Source organism: Zingiber officinale, chromosome 4B (assembly GCF_018446385.1).
Source record: "Zingiber officinale cultivar Zhangliang chromosome 4B, Zo_v1.1, whole genome shotgun sequence".
NCBI lineage: Eukaryota > Viridiplantae > Streptophyta > Magnoliopsida > Zingiberales > Zingiberaceae > Zingiber > Zingiber officinale.
The window spans coordinates 69,017,590-69,040,311 of NC_055993.1; the positions used below are offsets into that span (position 1 = coordinate 69,017,590).

Here is a 22,722-nt window from a genome sequence, read left to right on the forward strand (position 1 = left end):
ACTCCTCTCCTTTTAATTCCATGTGATCGACCTCTAGCATTGACTAGCTTCTCACGTGGACACATCAACGTTGGCAAGTTTCTCAAAGCTTCTCACGTTGACACATCATCGTTGGCAAGTTTCTCAAAGCTTCTCACGTTGACATCTCAAAGCTTCTCAAGCTTCTCACGTTGGCATCTCAAAGCTTCTCACGTTGACATCTCAAAGCTTCTCAAGCTTCTCACGTTGACATCTCAAAGCTTCTCACGTTGACATCTCAAAGCTTCTCACGTTGACATCTCAAAGCTTCTCAAGCTTCTCACGTTGGCATCTCAAAGCTTCTCACGTTGACATCTCAAAGCTTCTCAAGCTTCTCACGTTGGCATCTCAAAGCTTCTCACGTTGACACATCACAGCTTCTCACGTTGACACATCAACGTTGGCAAGCAAAACGTTGATAAGCAACACCAACGTGAGTTGCTATTCTGTTCACGTTGATTTCAGCAATGTGAAGCATCCTTGGATAGTAACACCAACAACATGAATTAGAAGATGGGATTGGATGGATATAAGACTTTATATATAAAGGCTATGATAGGGACCGAGAGGAGGAATTGGTTTTGATCTCCTAATGAAATTAAGCTTCCCGTGTTCGCCCCGAACACTCAACTTAATTTCATCAATAATAATTTATACCACTAAAGAATTATTATTGAACTACCGCACCAATCCCAAATTACATTTTGGGCTCCTTCTTATCATGAGTGTGTTAATCTCCCTGTGTTTAAGATGTCGAATGTCCACTAACTAAATGAGTTACTGACAACTCATTTAATTAATTTATTAGTCCAAGAGTAGTACCACTCAACCTTATTGTCGTGTCGGACTAAGTTGACCTGCAGGGTTTAACATGACAATCCTTATGAGCTCCTCTTGGGGGGCATTATCAACCTAAATTACTAGGACACAGTTTCCTTCTATAATCAACAACACACACTATAAGTAATATCATTTCCTAACTTATCGGGCGTATTAATTTATCGAACTAAATCTCACCCTTTGATAAGTCAAAGAAATAAATACTAAATATATGTGCTTGTTATTATATTACGATTAAGAGCACACACTTTCATAATAACTAAGGTCTTGTTCTTTTATTAAGTCAGTATAAAAAAAAACTTACCTTAAATGGTCCTGCTCAATACACTCAGAGTATACTAGTGTAATTTATCAGTCAAGATAAACTAATACCTAATTACACTACGACTATTCCAATGGTTTGTTCCTTTCCATCTCAGTCGTGAGCTACTGTTTATAATTTATAAGGAATTGATAACATTATCTTCTATGTGTGGCACCACACACTATGTTATCTACAATATAAATCAATTGAACAACTACACTTAGCTTATAAATGTAGATATTTGACCAATATGATTCTTATTTCTAAGTAAATGTTTATACAAAAGATAGGTTTTTAGTATTCATTCCAACAGATTAACACGGTCGTGGCCTTTTTCGCCTCTAGAAAGTTGGCACGGCCGTGTGCTACCTAGCCACAGGATATTGAAACGGCCGTGTGGCTCACACGGTCGTGGCTTGATTTGCCTCTGGTGGGGGAGCACGGTCGTGTGGGTCACACGACCTTGGCTTGATTTCTTCCAAAGTTGTTCCACTACAAAAAAAATTATAATTTAACGACAAATATTTGGGACAAAAAATATTCATCGCTAATCTGCGACAAAATCTGCGACAAAAATAAAAATTGTCGCAATTTAGCAACAATTTTTGTGACAAAAATATTTCCGTGGCAAATTAGCAACAAAAGGTAATTCGTCACAAAATTCATTGGAGATTAGCAACGAACTTCCATATTCGTCGTTGAATTTGCAACGAATCCTAAAGTTGTCCCTAATTTAGTGAAAAAAAATGGATTTGGCGTTGATTCTGCGATGAACTATAGATTCGTCGCAAAAATCAAATTTTTTTAAAACTAAATTTAAATATCTAAGAAAAGGTAAATTCGCATATCAGCAATGAAATTTGAAATTCATCGCAAATCAGTGACAAATTTCAAAATTCATCGCAGATTCCGTGACAAATTTCAAAATTTGTCGTAGAATTGACCAATTTTTTTTAAACAAATAAACTTTCTGAAGTCGGTTGAGGTACGTAGAGAACTCGAAATGACATGAAATAAGTTTCTATGGGTTCCTAGAAATCCCCTAATCATAAAGATAGCCTCAAATATTAATTTTACCCAATATATTGAGATCGAAGATTTTTTGAACGTGATTAACAATTTTCGGACACCTTCGCGCTAAAAAAATCACCGGTCTGGTAAAATTAGTGTTTGAGGAGATTTATAAAATCAGAGGATTTATAGAAACTCATAGGAACTGGTTTTATCTAAGTTCGAGCTCTCTAGGTACCTCAGCCGACTTCGAAAAGGCTAAATTTATATATCTAAAAAGGGTCAATTCTGTGACGATGTTTGAAATTCGTCGCAGAATTGACCCTTTTTAGATATATAAAACAAGTTTTTATGGGTTCCTAAAAAACCCCTGATCATAAAGATAGCCTCAAATACTAATTTACCCAATATATTGAGATCGATGATTTTTTGAACGTGATTAACAATTTTCGGACACCTTCGCGCAAAAAAAATCATCGGTAGATTAAAATTAGTATTTGAGGATATTTATAAAATCAGGGGATTTATAGGAACCCATAGGAACTGGTTTCATCTAATTCTGAGCTCTCTAGGTACCTCAGCCAGCTTCGGAAATGCTAAATTTATATAAAAAAAATTGTCAATTGTGCAACGAATTTCAAAATTCGTCGCAGAATTGACCATTTTTTTTTAACAAATAAACTTTCCAAAGCCGGTTGAGGTACCTAAAGAGCTCGGAATGACATGATAAGTTTCTATGAGTTCCTAGAAATCCACTGATCATAAAGATATCCTCAAATATTAATTTTATCCAATATATTGAGATCGATGATTTTTTGAACGTGATTAACAATTTTCGGACATCTTCGCGAAAAAAAATCATTGGTCAGATTAAATTAGTGTTTGAGGAGATTTATAAAATTATGGGATTTATAGAAATCCAAAGAAACTAGTTTCATCTAATTCCGAACTCTCTAAGTACCTCAACCGGGTTCGAAAAGGCTAAATTTATATATCTAAAAAGTGTCAATTCGGCGACAAATTTTAAAATTCGTCGCAGATCAGCGATGAATTTCAAAATTCGTCGCAGATTCTGCAATGAATTTTAAAATTTGTCACTGAATTGACCATTTTTTTTAAACAAATAAATTTTCCAAAACTGGTTGAGGTACCTAGAGAGCTCGGAATGACATGAGACAAATTTCTATAGGTTCCTAGAATTCCCCTGATCATAAAGATAGCCTCAAATATTAATTTTACCCAATATATTGAGACCGATGATTTTTTGAACGTGATTAATAATTTTCGGACACCTTCGTGCTAAAAAAATCACTGGTCGGGTAAAATTAGTGTTTGAGGAGATTTATAAAATCAGAAGATTTATAGAAACCATAAGAACTAATTTCATCTAATTTCGAGCTCTCTAGGTATCTCAATCGGATTTGGAAAGGCTAAATTTATATATCTAAAAAAAAGGGTCAATTCAGCGACGAATTTTGAAATTTGTAGCAGATTAGCGACGAATTTCAAAATTTGTCGCAGAATTGATCATTTTAAAAATAAATAAATAAACTTTCGAAGCCGATTGAGATACCTAGAGAGCTCAAACTGGCATGAAATAAGTTCCTATAGGTTCCTATAAATCCCTTGATCATAAAGATAAGCTCAAATATTAATTTTACCCAATATATTGAGATCGATGATTTTTTTAACACGACTAACAATTTTTAGAAACCTTTATGCCAAAACAATCACCGGTCGGGTAAAATTAGTGTTTGAGGAGATTTATAAAATCAAAGAATTTATAGAAACCCATAAGAGCTGGTTTCATCTAATTCCGAGCTCTTTATGTACCTCAACCGGCCCGACTTCAAAAAACTTATATATATATATATATATATATATATATATATATAGAGAGAGAGAGAGAGAGAGAGAGAGAGAGAGAGAGAGAGAAATCTTATGCTGCGGTGCCTTATGTGCGATTTTGCTGCGGTACTTGCCATGTCAGCGGCTTGGGCCGATCAGGCTCCAACCTGATCAGTCCGGGAGTCTCCTGATCGGTTTGTGGACCGATCAGGCCCTAGACTGATCGGTCGGCCTGGACCGATCATACTCCAACCTGATCGGTCTGGGAGTCTCCTGATCGGTCTGTGGACCGATCAGGCCCTAGGCTGATCGGTCCCCAGACCGATCAACCAACTCTCTGTGAGAGTTGGCTTCGAAGCCTGATCGGTCTGTGGACCGATCAGGCTATAGGTGGATCGGTCCACAGACCGATCCCCCTACCTTTTTCTGCCTCCTGACAGGCTATAGGTTGATTTTTTTTTTTTGTGTTTTCTCGCTGACGTGGCAAGTACCGCAGCAAAATCGCACATAAGGCACCGCAGCATAAGATTTCTATATATATATATATATAGTCAATTTTGCGACAAATTTTGATATTTATCGCAGATTAGCGACAAATTCTGAAATTCGTCGCAGATTCTGCGATGAATTTCAAAATTCATTGCAGATTCTGTGACGAATTTCAAAATTCGTTGTAGAATTAGTTATTTTTTTTTTAAAATAACCTTTCCGAAGCCGATTGACATATCTAGAGGGCTCGAAATGACATGAAACAAGTCCCTATGGGTTTCTATAAATCACCTAATCAATTACATGATAAAAATGCCCCTAAAAAATAATTTGAATAACTATATTTTTTTCTTCAATTGCTAAATCAATTACGTGCATGTAAGACTTAGAAAAATTTCAATGAGAAGTTGTAATTTAACAGGTTAGCTTATTTTGAAATATCTAAAAATGGTTGATGCACCTAGAGAGTTCGGAATGACATGAAATAAGTTTATATAATTTCTTATAAATCCTATGATCATGAAGATATCCTTAAATATTAATTTAACCCCATATATTGAGATCGATGATTTTTTGAACCTGATTAACAATTTTCACACACCTTCGCACTAAAAAAAAATCACCGGTTGGTTAAAATTAGTTTTTGAGGAGATTTATAAAATCAAGAGATTTATAGGAACCCACAGGAACTAGTTTCATCTAATTCCAAACTCTCTAGGTACCTCAACCGGCTTTGGAAATGCTAAATTTATATAAAAAAGGGGTCAATTCTGTGACGAATTTAAAAATTCGTCGCAAATCCTGTGACGAATTTCAAACTTCGTCGCAGAATCGACCATTGTTATTTTTTAAAAAATAAACTTTTCGAAGCCGATTGAGGTACCTAGAGAACTCGAAATGACATGAAACAAGTTCCTATGAGTTCCTATAAATCTCCTGATCATAAAGATAACTTCAAATATTAATTTTACCTAATATATTGAGATCGATACTTTTTTAAACGCGATTAGTAATTTTCGGACACCTTCGTGCCAAAAAAATCACCGGTTTGGTAAAATTAGTGTTTGAAGAGATTTTTAAAATCAGGGGATTTATAGGAACCTATAGGAAATGATTTCATTTAATTCTGAACTCTCTAGGTACCTCAACCGACTTTGAAAAGACTAAATTTATATATCTAAAAAAGGTCAATTCTGTAACTAATTTTAAAATTCGTCAGTGACAAATTTCAAAACTCGCCATATATTCTCAGCAGGTGTGGGGCGCCTACGGTGTAATGGACCTGGGCAGCTTCCTGCGACGTAGAAGGTCAAGTTAGGGATCGCGGCAGTGACGTTGGTGTCGATTCACGTGGTTGCACTGGTGTTGATACTCGTGCTTTACTATCTTATCTTCCGGATCTGCACGTTGTTCTCGCCTCCGAGTTGGGAGAATGGCCAGGAGGACTATGCTCACAAGATGGGGTGGAGGAGGGCGGTGGTTGTACGGTGCGGGATATTTGCCTCTAGAGCAATGCTCTTTACATTTGGTTTCTATTGGATCAAAGAGAGTCACATGAGTCTCGACAATGAGGTATTACCAGATTGGGTTAGAACTATCTCTCCAAGTTTTAAGTTGTTGATTCATTCTTTATCCACTTGGTTTGTTGTTTCTTGTTCAGTTCATGATGTTGAATGCTCCAATTATTTCTTAAACAGCATCATTATCCAATACCAAAATTTTAAAACTATGTTTTTAATGACAACTTAGTGATCGATCCACTTAAAAATCATCAAGAAATACCTCCTACATGCGTAAGTTTTTTTACTTTTCTGAATCAGATAGAATATGAAGGGTGATACCAAATGAGAAGATGGTGAAATAGATCCAAAGGTATATGCAAATTTTTTAATAATGATAATTTGTGACAACAAAATGAGGCGATGGTGAAATATTTTCAAAGTTTCTTGTTCTGTTCATGCTGTTACGTGCCCCTATTATTCGATACCAAAATTCTAAAACATTGTTTCTTGATGTAAGTCATTGTACTGGTCTTTTAAACAAATATAACTCTTTATGCTTGGGATATTTTCCTCTTTCAGATGTAGGAACCTCTATAGAACATTAGATATCTTATATTATTTTTCTAAACTCCGTAATTTTTGAAATTAGGTCAATGAATTTGAAAAGCCATATGCAGTTGTCTCAAATCACATTTCTTATGTGGATATTCTTTATCATATGTCATCAACCTTTCCAAGTTTTGTTGCAAAGGTATGTTATTAATTTTTCGACAAATGCATGTGAAATTATGAAGATACTGCCCTTTCGAATTTTCAACTAACATTTTGAACTGACACTTTTTGTTTAAGAGATCAGTAGCTCAGCTTTCCTTGGTTGGTCTCATCAGGTATTTTTCTTCTATTATTTTATCATTTTTTTACTTGTTGCTTACTAATTTTCAACTAACATTTTGAATCGGCACTTTCTTGTATGAATATTCTTTATCTTATAATTAGTATTTTTGAACATTAGTTATTTTATTGTAAACGTTTCTTTTTTTTGTTAATATTGTTAATTTGTTTGAAACAAGATTGGTCAGCTGCAATAAAAATCAATGTCGGAGTAAGTAAGATTTATTTTTGGTATTCATATATAGTAATTTCTTTCTTGTAATCATTGATATTGTTAGTATTTTTATTTTGATGTAGGAAAAAAAAGAATATTCGAAGAAGATGGAGAAGATTTAGTGATGTTTGGATATTTGTTGATATATGTATGGTTTAAAGCTTCTATGATGTTTGGATTGTATGAATATTAGACCTTTTTTGATGTATGAAATGTTTTGAATTGTATGGATATTAGATGATGTTTGCATTTTGATGTATGAAATGTTTGGATTTATGGATATTTTGTGATGTTTGGATTTGATGTATAAATTGTGATTTGGTTTAATATATAGTTTTATTTTGTTAGATATGATGTGTTATAAACGATGTGTATGGATTTGATAGATATTTTTGTATTATCCAGGTTGAATATAGAAATTAAATAATTCTAGATCATTTTTTCTATGTTTTGTAACAAATTTTGCGATAAAAATATTTTCGTCGCAAAACTATCATAATGTATAGTGATAGAATCTGTGACGAATTTTCAGATTTGTCGTAGATTTCTGCGACGAATTTGGAAATTCGTTGTGGAATCTGCGACAAATCTAGAAATTCATTGCAGATTTGTGATAAATTTTGCGACGATATTATTTTCATCGCAAGACTCATAATTGAAAATATACTGCTAGATTCTACGATGAATTTTTGGATTTGTTGCAAAAATCTACAAAAGAATATAATAAAACTCGAGTGGTGTTTGCACCGACTTCAAGAAACGAAAGAACTCAATCGATAAAATAGATCGGAATGCAGTAATTTTACCGATTCCAATTGACTCCGAAAATTGAAAATTACCACGAGAGAAAGAAAAAAAAAATGCTTGAATGGTGGTTTCATCGATTCGAAGCGATCCCACTTTGATACTAATTGTAGGATCGAAAAGTGCTAGAGGAGGGGAGGGGTGAATAGCGCTCGTGGCTAATTCGTTTGTTTCGTAAATACGCAGCGGAATATAGAAGTAAACTAAAAGCAATTGCTAACACTTTTGGTTACTTAGTTCGGAGCCTGTGTCGAGTCTTACTCCAAGGCCCGCGATCGTTGATCGCTTTCGGTGGGCAATCACTATAAGCTCGAGAATCTTTACAAGATTAATAATTACAAGTATTGAACTTAAAAAGATTATATCGACAACAAAAGATTATGGAAGTAGTCGTCGATTGTCGTAACAACAACTGAGCGTCGTTGAGTCGTTTCAGCGTAGAGCGCAGCTTCGAAGATTGCTTATAGAATTGTTGTATGTGCCTCTTGCTCGAACCAGACTTATATAAGTTGTTGAGGGCACCTCCAACCTCCATAGGAGTCGCCTCCAGCCCCGAGTTAGTCGCGTTGATAAGCTCCGCAGCGTTCGTTGCTTATCCACCCGAAGGTGTCTCCAAGCTCCATGGAGGGTGCTTTCCATCCAGCATTCAAGGCGCGTTCAGCAGCCTTGGAGGTCGCTCTGCCCAGCGTTCAAGGCACCTTCCATCTCCTTGAAAGGCTCCTTCGCTCCTTGCTGTGCGAGGCTTTCATCTAAGGCACCCGAGACGCCTCTAAACTCCATGGAAGGCGCCTCGGGGTACTATTCATCCGAGACTTCTCTTGGACAACTTCATTCCTGCAAGGCATATTAGTTCATAAACAAAGTATACAATGCATAACCAAGTTAGCACAATAAAATACAAATAATATAAGTATTTGACAATCATCGGATTGTCCAGTTCTAACTTCGAGTTTCTCGAAACCTCTAGATCAAATCGACGCCTACTGTTCCCTCTTCGGGGAGCGCGTCCTCACCTACTCCTCTCAAAAGAAGTTACTTGTTGCCAGATTGATCCTCCAAACCACTAAACTTTTGCTTAGCGTTCGAAGCTTCCTGTTTTCATGCTGAACGTTCACTCCATGACCCATCCAGACTTCCATCCGGTTCGTGACACCAGAATTTCAACCTAGAGTCCCCGACTCTAGGATTTTGCCCGAAGCCCTCGAACCGTCAAGACTTTCTGCCTAGGGTTACCACCCCTAGGACTTAGGGTTACCTCCCCCTAGGGATTTCCACCTGCTTAACCTCAGCTAGGACTTTTACCTAAGTACACTTAGAATTTTCCTGCAATCTTATTCAAACTCCTTAGACCACAAATAACCTTAACTTTGAACTCTTTGTCATTATCAAAACTCAAGTTCAATCGTCTGATGCTTCCCGCACCAACATGAGACACCACACCTTCTTTGGAGTATCCTTTAGAGCACTTCTACATCTTTGTTAGAGCCGTGCCACACCTTCTCTGGAGTCATGTGACATACTATAAAAAAAAATAAAAAAATAAATAAAAATGAATCTGGCCACATCTTCTTGGAGATTGTTTTGGAGATGCGATGCATGCTTTGTATAGAGCATACATGGGAGGCACCACAATTGGGGAGACTTCCTTGGAGTGGTTCTACATCTTCATTATACTCAGATTATAGTGAGAGGGTCCCACACTTAGTTTTTTATGGGGTGGGACCACATGTATGAGGGTGATTGATTCATATTTTGGTACACATAGTGTGGTTGTACACTGTTAGGGTCCCACATCTTGTCTATGAGGGATCCCATATTGAGAGGAGAGAGGATACTTGAGAGTTTATACTCTTTTGTTGCTTGGGGACATGGGTGAGGAAGCATATGTGAGATATGTGAGGATGGTACATAGATCCATTATAGTGATCTATCTAGTCCGCAACAAATAGCTCACTGTAAAGATATAACAAATCCGTTGATAACTAACCACTTGATAAAAGTGGATTCCACGACCTGTTATGGGCTGAGTGTTTGGCGATGTATGATCTAGCAAACAGGGTTGAGTGGATGGGATTGGCTTTGTAGTATTAGAGAGGCTCGTGTTTACCTCCTGATATTGATGATGATCACTTACCAGAGATGGAACTCATATGATGACACTAGAATGGCTAGATTTAGTGGATAGCTATCATGACAGCAGAGGATGAGATAGTAGATGATGACTGGCTAGCTATGAGGACGTTGCTGGACGTACTCTTCAGACGGATAGGTCACCCAGCTAGTATTGGTAGACGATGGCTAGGATTGATGATTGTTACTATGCTTAGTTGGTACTCTGGGGATTAATGATAGAGGATATATTTTGGGAGGTTGGTGCAGTGAGAGTACACATATATGCATGTGGGCTTCATAGGAGTCTGTACCTTAGATTGGACCCGACCCCGGGCGGGGTTTGGCCCGGACCCGACCCGGGCTTGTAACCGGGTCAACGACCAATTGCCTATTGACCCGAATCGCCGGGTCGAACTGGAACTGGCCCAGCAAGTTGCCGGGCCGGTTCTGTTGGTGCAAAATTGGCGGACCGTCGGTTAACTGCTGGTTTGGCCCGTCGGTTCAACATTTGATTTTTTTTTTACTGGCTTGAACCGCTGGTTAACCGGCGGTTCATAGCCGTTGGGAGAGGGTAGGGGGTTTTTTGGGGTATTTTTCTCAACGATTAGGATCATTTGACCATTTTTTGATCAATGACTATGATTTAGTGTCTGTTACTATCAAAACTCTATAAATAAAGAGCTTATTTGATCATTTTCACACACATCTTCTCTACTCTTAATCTCAATTTTGTATCCTCTACACGCTTTCATTTCCAATTTTCAATTACAATGGAAGGAGGCCACGGAGGTGCGTTATCTCGAGCTCAGAAGGGAAAGAAAATAATGAATCCGCGGGAGGAGGACTCCAACATTCAATCCACCGATGATGAGATCAAGCATCTTCCGAATCCGACACCCCAAACATAAGGAAGTACCGATGCAATTACTTCTAAGGTTCGGGAACTTCCTCCTCTAAAGTCTTATATTTTTACTAAACATTTTGAGAAGGTCACTCTTCCGTCAAGAGAAATGCATGCAAAATATAAGCATTGTAATGCTTCCTACAAATTCCAAGCTGGCGACGACTATGAGTCGTTGAAACGACATGTAGAAATGAAGCACCCGACGGAATTTGGACTCGACCATTCTAAAACACAATTATCAAGATTTTCTTCAACTAGCGGTAGTACCGATTCCGATTTATTTTTATATTCGGATAATAAATTAAGAGAATCGTTAGCTAAATTTGTTTCCGCAGAATATTTTTCTTTTAGTTTTGGATCTAAATGCACATTTAAAGATTTTTGTAAAGAATATCTTAATCCATGTGCTAAACGTGTTCCTAGAACTACACTTACTCGTACAATTAAAAAATTAGTAAAACAAGGAAAAAAAATTTAATTGATGAAATTAGTAAATTAGATAATAAAGTTTCTTTATGTTCCGATATTTGGAGTGATAATTGACAAACACATTCATATATGAGTGTAACTTGCCATTGGATCGATAACTCTTGGAACCTCCAAAAAAAGATTGTTAGCTTATAGAGTTTTTGATGAATCGCATAATGCTCATAACATCGCACAATTATTATGTTTAATTTTAGGACAATATGACTTAACTCATAAAATATTTTCAATATCATTAGACAATGCTAGTTCCAATACCACTTGTATAGATGATCTAAAATTTGTTTGTCAACCTATTATTGGCGGTTTATTTTTTCAAATTCGTTGTGTATGCCTTGTTTTAAATTTATGTGTTCAAGATGGTTTAAAAATTTTAGAAAGTTATATTAAACCAATTAGAATTGTAATTTTTATTTATGGTCTCATCCATCTATAATGAAATAATGGGGTAGGTTTTGTGTCCAGATGAATCTTGTGTATACAAGAAGTGTGATAGGAAACGTGGTGATATTTCTTATACTTCCGAACCGTGAACCGACGATTCCGAACCATGAACCGTAACCGTCTTGGGCAGTTAAGGTTAAGGGTCAATTTGTCTGGAATCGTAGTTCCGAACCGTGATCATATCTACCTTAGATAGTCATCCGGATTGATATTTCATCAGAAATGATTATCTTTGGATACGTGCATTATTTGCACTATTTTTGTTTGATGATATATAATTTATCTTTTATAAAAAAAATATCAAATAGACAAATATAATATTTATTTTAAACTTATAGGTGCTTATATTAATATGTTTAATCATCTCTCTAGTTATTTTATTATTATTATTATTATTATTATTATATTTTTTTTTTCCAGATTCATGGTTAGACTTATGATGTATAACTAAATCAAGTGGAGTTTTATTGGAGGAACGCTCCCTGAAAAGACAACCTTAAAAGTGAAGTAAATCTTGTTTTTTTTTTCAAATAAAATTTACATATTTTGAAGAAAAATACAGTGAAGAAAAATATAAAATATCTCACATAAATTATAGTAAATAGATAGAATTCGTCATCCGATCATTTATGCAAAAATAAATTAAAACAATAAGAAGATAAATTAAGAGGTATGTACAAAATATCCCACACAATCTATTGAGGATTGGTGTCACAAATACTCAATAAACGAGAGGGTACGCATTAAGACTATTTCCTCATATTAAATCTCGCTCTCAGATTAAAAAACGCCCACGAGTTCGCTCGTGGTCTTCCACCAGATTAAATGACACTCCATTTTACACTTCCAAAGATACCCTTCTTTGTACCATTTCCTCTACCTGCAAACAAAGCGGGACCTGTCTGCGTGCCTACGAATTCATCTTGTGTTGCGACCGAGGGAGTACAAGAAGAACGGAGGGAGAAAGAGATAAAAAGATGGGGCTTCAGCATTCGTCAGGTCCCCAAATCTGTTCCGCTCGTTTTCCTCCTCCTCCCCACCTTGCTTGAACGGTGGTTCTCTGGAGGGAGATCTGTTCATCGCCGGGTGCTTCGACGTGGACGGCTAATTATGGTTCTGGATTTCGGTCATCGGAAAGAAGTTGTCCAAATCTGTTGTTAGCGTTTTGGTAATGGATCGCTCTTGGATTTTGGTGTTTCTTTCGTTTGTGTGCATCTCCAGCGCTGCTAATGCCAGTGAAGGTGACGTCGATCCGCTCTATAGGTGGGCTTGTTTCCTTCGGGATTTTTTTTTTCTGGTCCTCTATTTTGCCGCTGCATTTTCAAAGTTATCATTTAATATGTTACAATATCTGTGATCTTGAAACGATTTTCTTTTTGTTCAATAAAAGTTAGGGATTTCAGTTCTTTATTAGGACCAGTAGGCGTGGTTATTTTTGGTTTGTTTCTTCCTGGATGATTGGATCCTACTTCGATAATTATTTGCAACGACATTTACTTTTCATTTGTCAAACTTGTTAAAGAATCTTTAATGAATTATAGACAAGAGTTGGTTTAGTGACCTTGAATGTACTCGGAAAGATTTTTTGGCCTGGTTACGAGACAAGTCTTTGTTGGTAGGCTCTATATATTACTCCAATCTTCACTATAAGATTTCCACAACGTGTGGTTTATACGGTATCATGTGTTTCGATCCTTTTCATTTAAAACATTAGTGCGGACAATTTTTATTCATGCATTATTATTTATGTTCCGCGTACCACTACTTTACTTTCTATCCTACAAGCCACCTTGGTAGAATAGATGAATAATCTAAGGCATCCATTGATCACAAGAAATCAAGAATCTGCTTGGACTTTGAAGATGGCAGGTTTTTATTCCCAAGCGTTCTATTTTGGAATAATGCCTAGTCCACCTTGTTGATAGGTATTATTTGCTTGCATATTTGCCGTAGGTGATGAGAAAGTGCTTGGTGGACTAGTATTTGTTAAATTGAAATCCTGCAATACCAGAATTTGAAGATTCAATTTTTTTTTTTTCAACTTTAGGATATTTCTTCAAATAAGCTGTTTTATTTTTACTTTTTAGTGGCATTACCAAGATCAGAGTCAAAACAAGTGCTTCATTTTCTGCATTGTAACTTCATATATAGTATTAGTAATGATTACTAAAAATTTCAATCTATAGTGCATGGTAGATGCTAGTCAGTAGCAATTTATAAGAACGATTAAGCTGACAAAGATTCTATGTAGTAATGACAAATGCTAACGAGAGTTATTAAGAAAATTTTGCAGGCATTGTTTTAATCATATCTTGGCCAAATTCTCTATCCTACAGGCCTGATTGGAGCCACCTAGATGCAACAGGGAATGCTCCTCCCATGAGGACAACTATTGTTAAAGATGAAAAAGGCTCCAACATCTCGAGAGAAGTAATACTTAAATAGGAAGTAGGCTTTGGTCAGAGAAAAGAAGAATGCTTTTTTTTTTACATCCAATGGAGAAGAGGATTGGACTTTTATGGGTTAAAACACCTTATCTGGACATGTTAGTAGTTGTTTTAGTTATCAATTCAAAACTTTTAAAAATTTTAAAAACCATTTTAATTAAATATGAGTCCAATTCAGGAAAAAAAAACTAGTGTTAAACTGCACCATATAAATTGATGAGTAGCTTGAGACTTCACTAAAAGATAAAAGAAGTAAGAAAGGCCAACACAAGATCCATGTCATATACTCCATCAAATTTCCTGTTAGAATATGATGCACATGGAAAGAGTTTTGCATTTTCTCCTATATACACACTCAATTAGTCTTCCATCCCACTCAAATCGTTTCCCACTTAGATGGTTAATCCTTTTTGTCCATTTGTTTGGGAGTGCCAAATTAAGGAACGGTAAGGGGTATAGAGATGTTGGCTAGGTGATATATCAATTTACAATGTAGAGGCACTAGCCTATGCTATTATGGCAACATAACAACCTTTCATCTACCATTTCATTATTCATTTTGGTATTAGTAGGGCTTTTATCTATAAGATGTCTGTATAGGCTTTTGATTAAATGCCAATACTTTAATTATTAACTTTTATATACTTGTATTTTTGCTTCATGTCATTTAAATTTGAGTTAAAATTGGTTCTAATTTACATTTTTTAAAATTGTGAAACAAGTTTTCTTTAAATAAAGGGCCGGGGTTAGGATCAATTTAGATCGGTTGGTGTGGTTTCTAGCTTTTGTTTGAATCTCAATGAGACATTGTACTTGTTTTATCTTGAACTAATACAGCTACTTGTTTCAAAACCTTGCTTAGTTATTCCAATCATTTTGTCCATTCTTCATTTTGATACTTGGATTCATCTTTTATTCTCTTTGTACACATGTTCGACATATTATGACTTGGACACTTGACATTACTTTTGATCACATATAATATTCAAAACAACTGTGTTGGTGTGGTATACTATTTGAGTCTAAATAACATATTTCTTTATCAATGTAGGCTTTTCCTATCCCATTGCACTTTAATTTGATCAGGTCATAGTTATATCCTTAGTTTATTGATTATAAATGGTTGGAATTTGGATAATGAGATTGTTAGTGCAATCTATTTCTAGGAAGCTTAACTTAAGGGAAAGGCTGGTGATACAATCATATTTGAGTTGGATTGGTTTTGATGGACGTCACGTAGAAGTGAACTCATGGTAGATAGAAGTTCTAGAGAAGTGAACTCATGGTAGATAGAAGTTCTGGAGAAGTGAACTCTTGGTTGGTGAAAGTCCAAGTGGTCTTGGCATATGAAAGTCCTAGAGAAGTGAAATTTTGGTAGATGGAGGTTCCAGACAACTCTTAGCAGATGAAACTTGGGGAGGAGTGAACTCCTAGTTGGTGGAAGTCCAAAGGTATATATGGAAGTCCTAGAGTGGATTCTTGGCAAATGGGATTCCCAAAGAAATGAATTCTTGGCACATAAGAAGTCTTGGAGATAGAACTCCGATGGATGCCAAAGATCATCTACGTGTCTTAGGAGGTACTGAGTTTGGTGACTCAGTTCGATTAGGACCCAAAGACAAATTAGCATGAAGACATGTGAGATGAATGATCAGTCAAATGTATTTTGACCTTTGCGTAGAGGTTTTCTACTTAAGCATCTACTTGATCAGGGAAAAAGTGTTAGGTGTTCTAGATTGAAGTCGACCAATTTGCTTAAGTTCAAGCCCAAGTTGATGATATAGTCAATGGATTACTTGTTGTTTGAGAACAAAATGAAATCTGTTTGGTGTGAGTGGAGTAAATGGAAGAAAATGTGACTGAAGTTGCCTATGTCGATTGTTGTGTTGACTAATATATAATTTGAAGTTTGAAAGCCAACAAGAATGGTTATATGACTTTGTGTAGGATAAACTTGTGACAAATGATATGAGTAGCTTGAAGGTACTTAGAGTCAACTAAAACCTTGTCAATGGTGAAAAAGTCATAGGTTTATCCATGTGAGTCAATTAATGGTTCAAGCAATTCACTGATTACACAATCATCTGAAGATTCAGTCACGAAATTATCTAGATCAATCAACTGATGGCATAGAGTCGACTTATGACATAGTCACCAGAAGAATCTGTAATGATCTGGATGAGGTCACCAATTTAAAGACATGTTCACGGATCAGGAGATCGAATGGAAGAAGAGTCAATTGGAAGGCAGTTGAGTCGATTGATGGGTCAAACAATTGACCTACAGAAAGTTTGAGTTGATTGGCTGTGTAACATTCACTGTGGATAGGGGTTCGAGAACCATGAATCAGTCCACTAGTTAGGGCTATTCAGTTCAGCGAAGACACTTCAAACTAGAGATCATTCAATATCATTCTTCACATCTAGTGCTTTGTTTGTGCACCTACTTACTGCTATTTTGCCATGCTACATTCCAAACCAACAAAGGCTCTTCAGGTTATTCTATTTACAATTTCTGTTGTACTTCATTTCTCATCTGTAAAAGGAGGCTTTATATTTCTGTGTGTGTGAGTGTGAGGTTTCTTCACTTTTGGAAAAGAAAAGTAACAAGTCATAGGCTGGAGTAGGAGCTTAAGGTTTTTGAACCACATAAAAATATTTACATTGTGTTTGTTGTTATCAAGGCTTTGCATTTGCAAGAGCAACAAAAAGAATTTAAATTTAGAGGTTGCATCTATTCATCCCCTTCTTGACGCACGACAGTCGCAACAAAAATTTCAAGTGGCATGGAAAATGAATAATTTTAGTGCCTAGATATCTTTATGCTGTCACTTATTTTAAATTCTATTGAAGTAGATTTGTCTAGGGACTAAATGTAACTAATTTTTGTTCCTTTCAAAATCTTGTACATCTTGTAAATAGTGCAGAACGAATGAGAATAACATCTCCTTTTCTGTAATATTAAATAAAAGTAGCATTAATTGAAGTTGAATCAAATAGGTTAAATTCAATTAAGTTTCTTATGATCATGTTTCTCCCTCTTCTAATTCTTGTTTATAATTTAGATTGTAGAGACATGTGGCCTATTGGAATTGCATATACTTGTTAACCCTTTATATCACCCATTCAAATACTTGAAGCAACTATATCCCTGGGTACTTGGGCTCCTTTTTGTTATGTGGAGGCTTTGAAATTATTTCTTTCCTTCAACATAGTTGCAGTTATGAAAGCACAAAATTGATAGGTGGAAAGTGTAAAAGTTTAGTAGCTGGATATTTTATATCACTTTCTTTTTTAAGAAAGTGAAAAATGAAAATTTCAATTTTTGGTTGTAACTTGATGTGTTTCTTCATGTCAGGATATGTATAGAACAATGTGGGAAGACAGGAACTGTTGGAGCCAGCTCAGTTCAGCACTGCCAGTTTTCAGCTGATGGTGTACTTGTTGATGGTCCATGGTATATGCAAGAACCCTTATATGTTCAATGGAAGCAATGGAATTGTAGGAGTGACTGTCAATACTTTTGTATGATGCAACTAGAAAAAGAAAGGGAAGAACTTGGTCTTAGACCTGTTAAGTATCATGGTAAATGGCCTTTTAAGCGTTGGTCTGTGCTTCAGGTAAATCATTCCACTGAATCAGAGTTGCCTGCCTTGCAGTAAAATAGAAAGCATTCAGTAATTGGTGAAGCACTAACTGTTTTTATGGATGCCTATAAAACTTTCTTATTTCTTTTTATTTTAGGAGCCTGTCTCAGCTATTCTATCTGCATTAACCCTCATTATTCAATTCAATGGGTGGTTATCTTTTTTTCTCTTATCATCTTACAAACTACCACTTAGGCCCCAGAGTGGGAGGACATATTATGAATTCACTTGCTTGTGGCATGTATATGGGTTGTTATCACTGAACGCCTGGTTTTGGGATGCTATATTTCACACACGGTATGTATGATATTTTTTCCTCCATTGTGAGTCAATCAGAAGAATAAGACCTACTTTTTTTTTAAAAAAAAATATTTCCTCCATTTTTTCTGCAGAAGTTTTGATTTAACAGAGAAGTTGGACTATTCGTCATCTGTGGTTCTACTTGGTTACTCCCTTATTCTGGCTATATTTAGAACCTTTAATGTGAAGACGGAGGCTTCAAGGGTAATGGTTGCAGCTCCTTTGGTGGCTTTTCTGACGACACACATCCTGTATATCAACTTCTATGAATTAGACTATGGTTAGTGCTCATCTGTTGGTAAACTTCTTTAGTAGTCATTAATTGTCGAATATAATCTCACCTTTGGGCTTTCTCAGTTATTTTGGTTGAAGTTTCAAAAACAACAAATCTACTCCAAAGTTCCAATTTGATAACAAGTCAACAAATCATTTAAAATCTATTGGCCAGATTATAGATTGCTTTGTTGGTTATGCTATGCATACAAATTTCCAATGTATCAGCCCATTTAAATTTAATCTACTTGTTTATTATGAGGATAGATGACTTTATTTAGAAGGTTTAGCTCGGTCTAACTTTATTTACAAGATTGGATTTGATAAAAGTAATTGGGATGCTAACTGTATGCTTATTGTGCATTTGAGTATATTGTATGTATATGTAGCTGTGCTAGTGAAGCAAATTAAGATCAGACTGAGGACTATTTAGTGAGCTAGAATTTCTAAAAGAACATTGATTGTGGGTTTAGATTAATTATTTTTTTGAAGTGTTATATCCTTTTGAATGAAATGGTTATGGTTTAACAATAAACGCTTTGTTATTCCTTTTAAGTTTGCATTAGATCCTTTGAAAGACTGTGCTAGATCGTGTTAGAATCAATTGATTTGTCAGAGCTAGATCGTTTCTGTGGTACTCTGAAGAAGCTCTCCTTGCGATCGATGATTTTGAACAATACATGAGTGCTTATATGCATTGACCATTTCCTATATTCATATGCATGATCTAGTTGACAAATTACGAGTTAATAATTTGTATACAACACCAAATTAGAAAAAGGAAATAAGCAAAGCATGTGATTTTTGTCTTAAATTGCAGGGCTTAATATGAAGGTGTGTATGGTGATTGGCATTGCTCAGGTTTTGCTTTGGGCTGTCTGGGCAGGGGTAACTCGGCATCCTTCACGTTTCAAGCTTTGGGTGGTGGTTGTTGGTGGTGCCATCGCCACCTTTCTTGAGTTGTTGTATGATTTTCCACCCTACAAAGGTTATGTTGATTCCCATGCACTATGGCATGCCACCAACATCCCTCTTGCATATCTTTGGTGGAGCTTCGTTTATGAAGATGCTGAGTTCCGAACATCGGCTCTCATAAAAAAGACCAAGTAAGAAGCAGGATAGAACTTGGAAGTCCCACTGCTCACTGATTGAGCTGTAAGTCTGGTTTAGTGTATTTTTCCTTCTCTCCTAGTTAATAGTTGATTTTTTTTTTCCCACTCCACTCGGTGGTTTCTATTGCCCTTCTTGTTTTTGAATCGATATAATTGGTGGAATTACTTCACGACTCAACTTGGTTTTGCACTTCATTTGCCCTTTTCTTTGTGGCAACATAGTTGTGTTTTTGCCTTTTAAATTGACATTGGAAATAGACTTTCTTAGCATCGTTTCTCAACATCGTTGGCAATGCTTGTCACACAGTAGCGTTGAGGTTGGCAAAATTTTGTTATTGCGCTTGTTGTTTTTGAATTGATATAGTTAGAGGAATTAGTTCATGACTCATCTTGGAGTCGTACTTTATTTGCCCTTTTCTTGCATCAATCAGTGGTTGTGTTTTGCTTTTTAAATTGACAATGGAAATGGCCTCTGCCAGCATGGTTGGCAATAACGTCTTTGTAACAGGCAAGTGTTGAGGTTGGTAATTTTTGACGTGCTATGCAGCAGCAAATTCTCATGGGTAGTCAGAATTATATACCAGTAGTTCTTACCATCGCACTACTCAAGTGCGGTACCCTAAACTAGTGTCTAGCGCTTAGGCCACCTAAGCAGGGATTATGCGTCGTTAGGTGAATTTCACGGTGTCAACATATATGACATAATAAATCACATTCTATAACTCCAACATAATAACATTAAATTTAAAATGAGTTCAAAATTATACAACTAATAAAATATCATAAATTTATTTTATTTCTCCATAATTTTCAATGATTTGTTCTTCATTCGATATAAACTCAATATTATCATTGTAATCTCCCTCTTCTTCTTTGGATATAAAATTATCTACGTCAAATTCTCTCACTCTAGAGCTTTTGTAAAGTTGTATGATGAAATGACTTTTCCAAAGGATTAGGTTTTGACCAATCTTTAATTTAATCCCTTTCAAGTCGCTCAGTTGAGAAAAGAGTAGACAATACATTTTTTCTTCAAATTGATTTATTCAGCCCTTTAACTCTTTGATTTCTCCAAAATGTGAATTTCTTCATTCACTCTAATGAAGATGAAGTTTAGTGCAAGTCATTATGACAAACAAATAAAATCGATTTTCTTGTTCGACCAAAGTTTAGGATTTATAAAACTTAATGTCAACACAAAAAAAAAAAGTTGTATTTTAGTTTTTTTTAATTGGACTTTAAATTTAAAAGCCTAAACTAACAGAAATCATGAAAATCCTGTACTATTTCTTGGCGCCTAGACGATTCGATCAATTAGTCGATGCCTAAGACCATATAATCTGACCTAGGCCCCAAAGGCTGCGTAAGCTGATCGACTAGTATATTTTTGGTGTGATTGGTTGGCGCCTACTACCTAGGTGGCCACCTAAGCCGATTTGTAGAGCACTGGTACAATAGTAATGAAGGCATTGTTGGTGATAATAATTTGCCAAATGAGGGTTTAGCTTACTTATAGAGAAATTTGTTTTTTATCTCAATTCCGCCAAGTGAACAATACATATATGGAATTCTAATGCAAGTTTTGTTATACGAGATATTTTAAGAATAAAGACACAACTAACTGTTGGGGGTAATGCAAACCTATATATGGGGTCATCATCCATGCATCCATCAACAAATGTTTTGTGCCCTTATAGCCCAACTGGTAACTATATGGCAGGTTTCTAGCATTATGTTTTGTCCATTACTCTAAATTATATCTACCTAGTTTGATTTTTCCAAATATATATTTTTAAGTTCTTGTAATTCCTATCTATTGTTGGGCAAGGAGCTGCTAGCGTTTTTGGATTTACTTAGTGGTCGGTTTATGGGAATAGGCTGCCCACTTTCGGGACTAGTTAGACCAAAAAAAAAAAAATTGTAATTCCTATCTATGCGATATGGCTATAATCTTTCAATTTGCTTTTCCTTCCTAGTTCACAAGCTCTTACTGTCTTACAATTATTTGTACAAACATATAGGATTCTTCTCCCATTATATCCTCTGATTAATACAAGTATTAAATGTTGGGGAAATGATTTCTCGTATGTTATTTTGACAGGTTATACTATATTTTAAAATAGGTATTGTGTATTTTATATTGATCATTAAGTATGTAGGTTAGTATTTGGAGCTCAAGAGGATTTTGATGGACCCGAGGACAGATCTCACTAGGAGTTTGATGAACTCAATGGGATCAAGTGGTGGACTTGTAGCTTAGGTGGAGCTCAATGGATTTAAGGTCTAAGATCCTTGATCAAGGTGGTGATAGGATGTTTTATTTTCAGTGCACAATGGAGGTGAATAGGTGCAATCCTATAAATAAAAATTCATTTTGATTTCTATTGAAAATATAAGGCTTTTACAACATATTAATTTTAAACTAAAATAAATATAACAAATTAATAATACTCATACAAAAATATTGCATGGTTCTGACCATAGGTTCTATTCTGTATTCTACTGACATTTTAAAAATTTCTTATATTGAAAAATCGACTCCTTTTATGAGGTAAAAAAACTCATGCAAAACAATAGAATATAAATTTAAAGCATAAGAGAAAATTTAATAATAGAAAATGGAATGTAAACTTTTGGAGAGAACAATCTCCGTGTATGTTGTTAAGAGTACTTTTATGTATAAGCATATGACTAGGAAATGAGACTTTTTAGAGCATGTGAATGATTTAGTTAAATACAAACCATGTGTTTCGAAGTCCTCTCAATCCCTATTTAAAATTGTAGTCTGCATTATTTTAGTCAACTAAAATTGTTTCCAGTTGATTGAAATGTCAATCTTGAAAGTGTTGTGCATTCATGCTAGCTTAGTTATGTTAAACCAAGTGTTTGATGTTTGATCAAAAGTATATAGTTGATTTAAGTACTTAAGTTGGGGCTTTAGGGAATGAAGTGCAATTGATTCAAGGTTGATTGAAACTTAGTTGTGGATGAAGTCTAATAATTGTTGAAAAAGAAAAAGTCCTTAGAGTTGTCAGACGAGTCAATTCGTGACGGGGCGGGGTGGGTCGGCCCATGAC

General features: G+C 35.6%; 2 protein-coding genes across 2 annotated transcripts; both read left to right on the forward strand.

Annotated features, from left to right (window-relative positions):
• Nucleotides 1-5,931: 5,931 nt before the first annotated feature.
• On the forward strand, nucleotides 5,932-7,088 carry LOC121977603 (lysophospholipid acyltransferase LPEAT1-like). The gene is made up of 3 exons (XM_042530080.1): nucleotides 5,932-6,082; nucleotides 6,662-6,763; nucleotides 6,862-7,088. Exons 1-3 carry the CDS (start codon nucleotides 5,969-5,971, stop codon nucleotides 6,964-6,966), a joined length of 321 nt encoding a protein of 106 aa, XP_042386014.1. The 5' UTR covers nucleotides 5,932-5,968; the 3' UTR covers nucleotides 6,967-7,088.
• Nucleotides 7,089-12,793: 5,705 nt separating this feature from the next.
• Nucleotides 12,794-19,823, forward strand: LOC121975130 (post-GPI attachment to proteins factor 3-like). Its single transcript, XM_042526554.1, has 5 exons — nucleotides 12,794-13,130; nucleotides 17,672-17,933; nucleotides 18,058-18,257; nucleotides 18,353-18,540; nucleotides 19,354-19,823. The coding sequence occupies exons 1-5, from the start codon at nucleotides 13,039-13,041 to the stop codon at nucleotides 19,641-19,643; spliced, it is 1,032 nt and encodes a 343-aa protein (XP_042382488.1). The 5' UTR covers nucleotides 12,794-13,038; the 3' UTR covers nucleotides 19,644-19,823.
• Nucleotides 19,824-22,722: the final 2,899 nt, after the last annotated feature.

Coding starts and splice junctions, on each gene's coding strand:
- LOC121975130 (XM_042526554.1), top strand. CDS start 13,039: ATGGATCGCTCTTGGATTTTGGTGTTTCTTTCGTTTGTGTGCATCTCC. Junction 18,258..18,352: donor GATGCTATATTTCACACACG/GTATGTATGATA, acceptor TTTTTTCTGCAG/AAGTTTTGATTTAACAGAGA. Junction 18,541..19,353: donor CTTCTATGAATTAGACTATG/GTTAGTGCTCAT, acceptor CTTAAATTGCAG/GGCTTAATATGAAGGTGTGT.
- LOC121977603 (XM_042530080.1), top strand. CDS start 5,969: ATGGGGTGGAGGAGGGCGGTGGTTGTACGGTGCGGGATATTTGCCTCT. Junction 6,083..6,661: donor ACATGAGTCTCGACAATGAG/GTATTACCAGAT, acceptor TTTTGAAATTAG/GTCAATGAATTTGAAAAGCC. Junction 6,764..6,861: donor TTCCAAGTTTTGTTGCAAAG/GTATGTTATTAA, acceptor TTTTTGTTTAAG/AGATCAGTAGCTCAGCTTTC.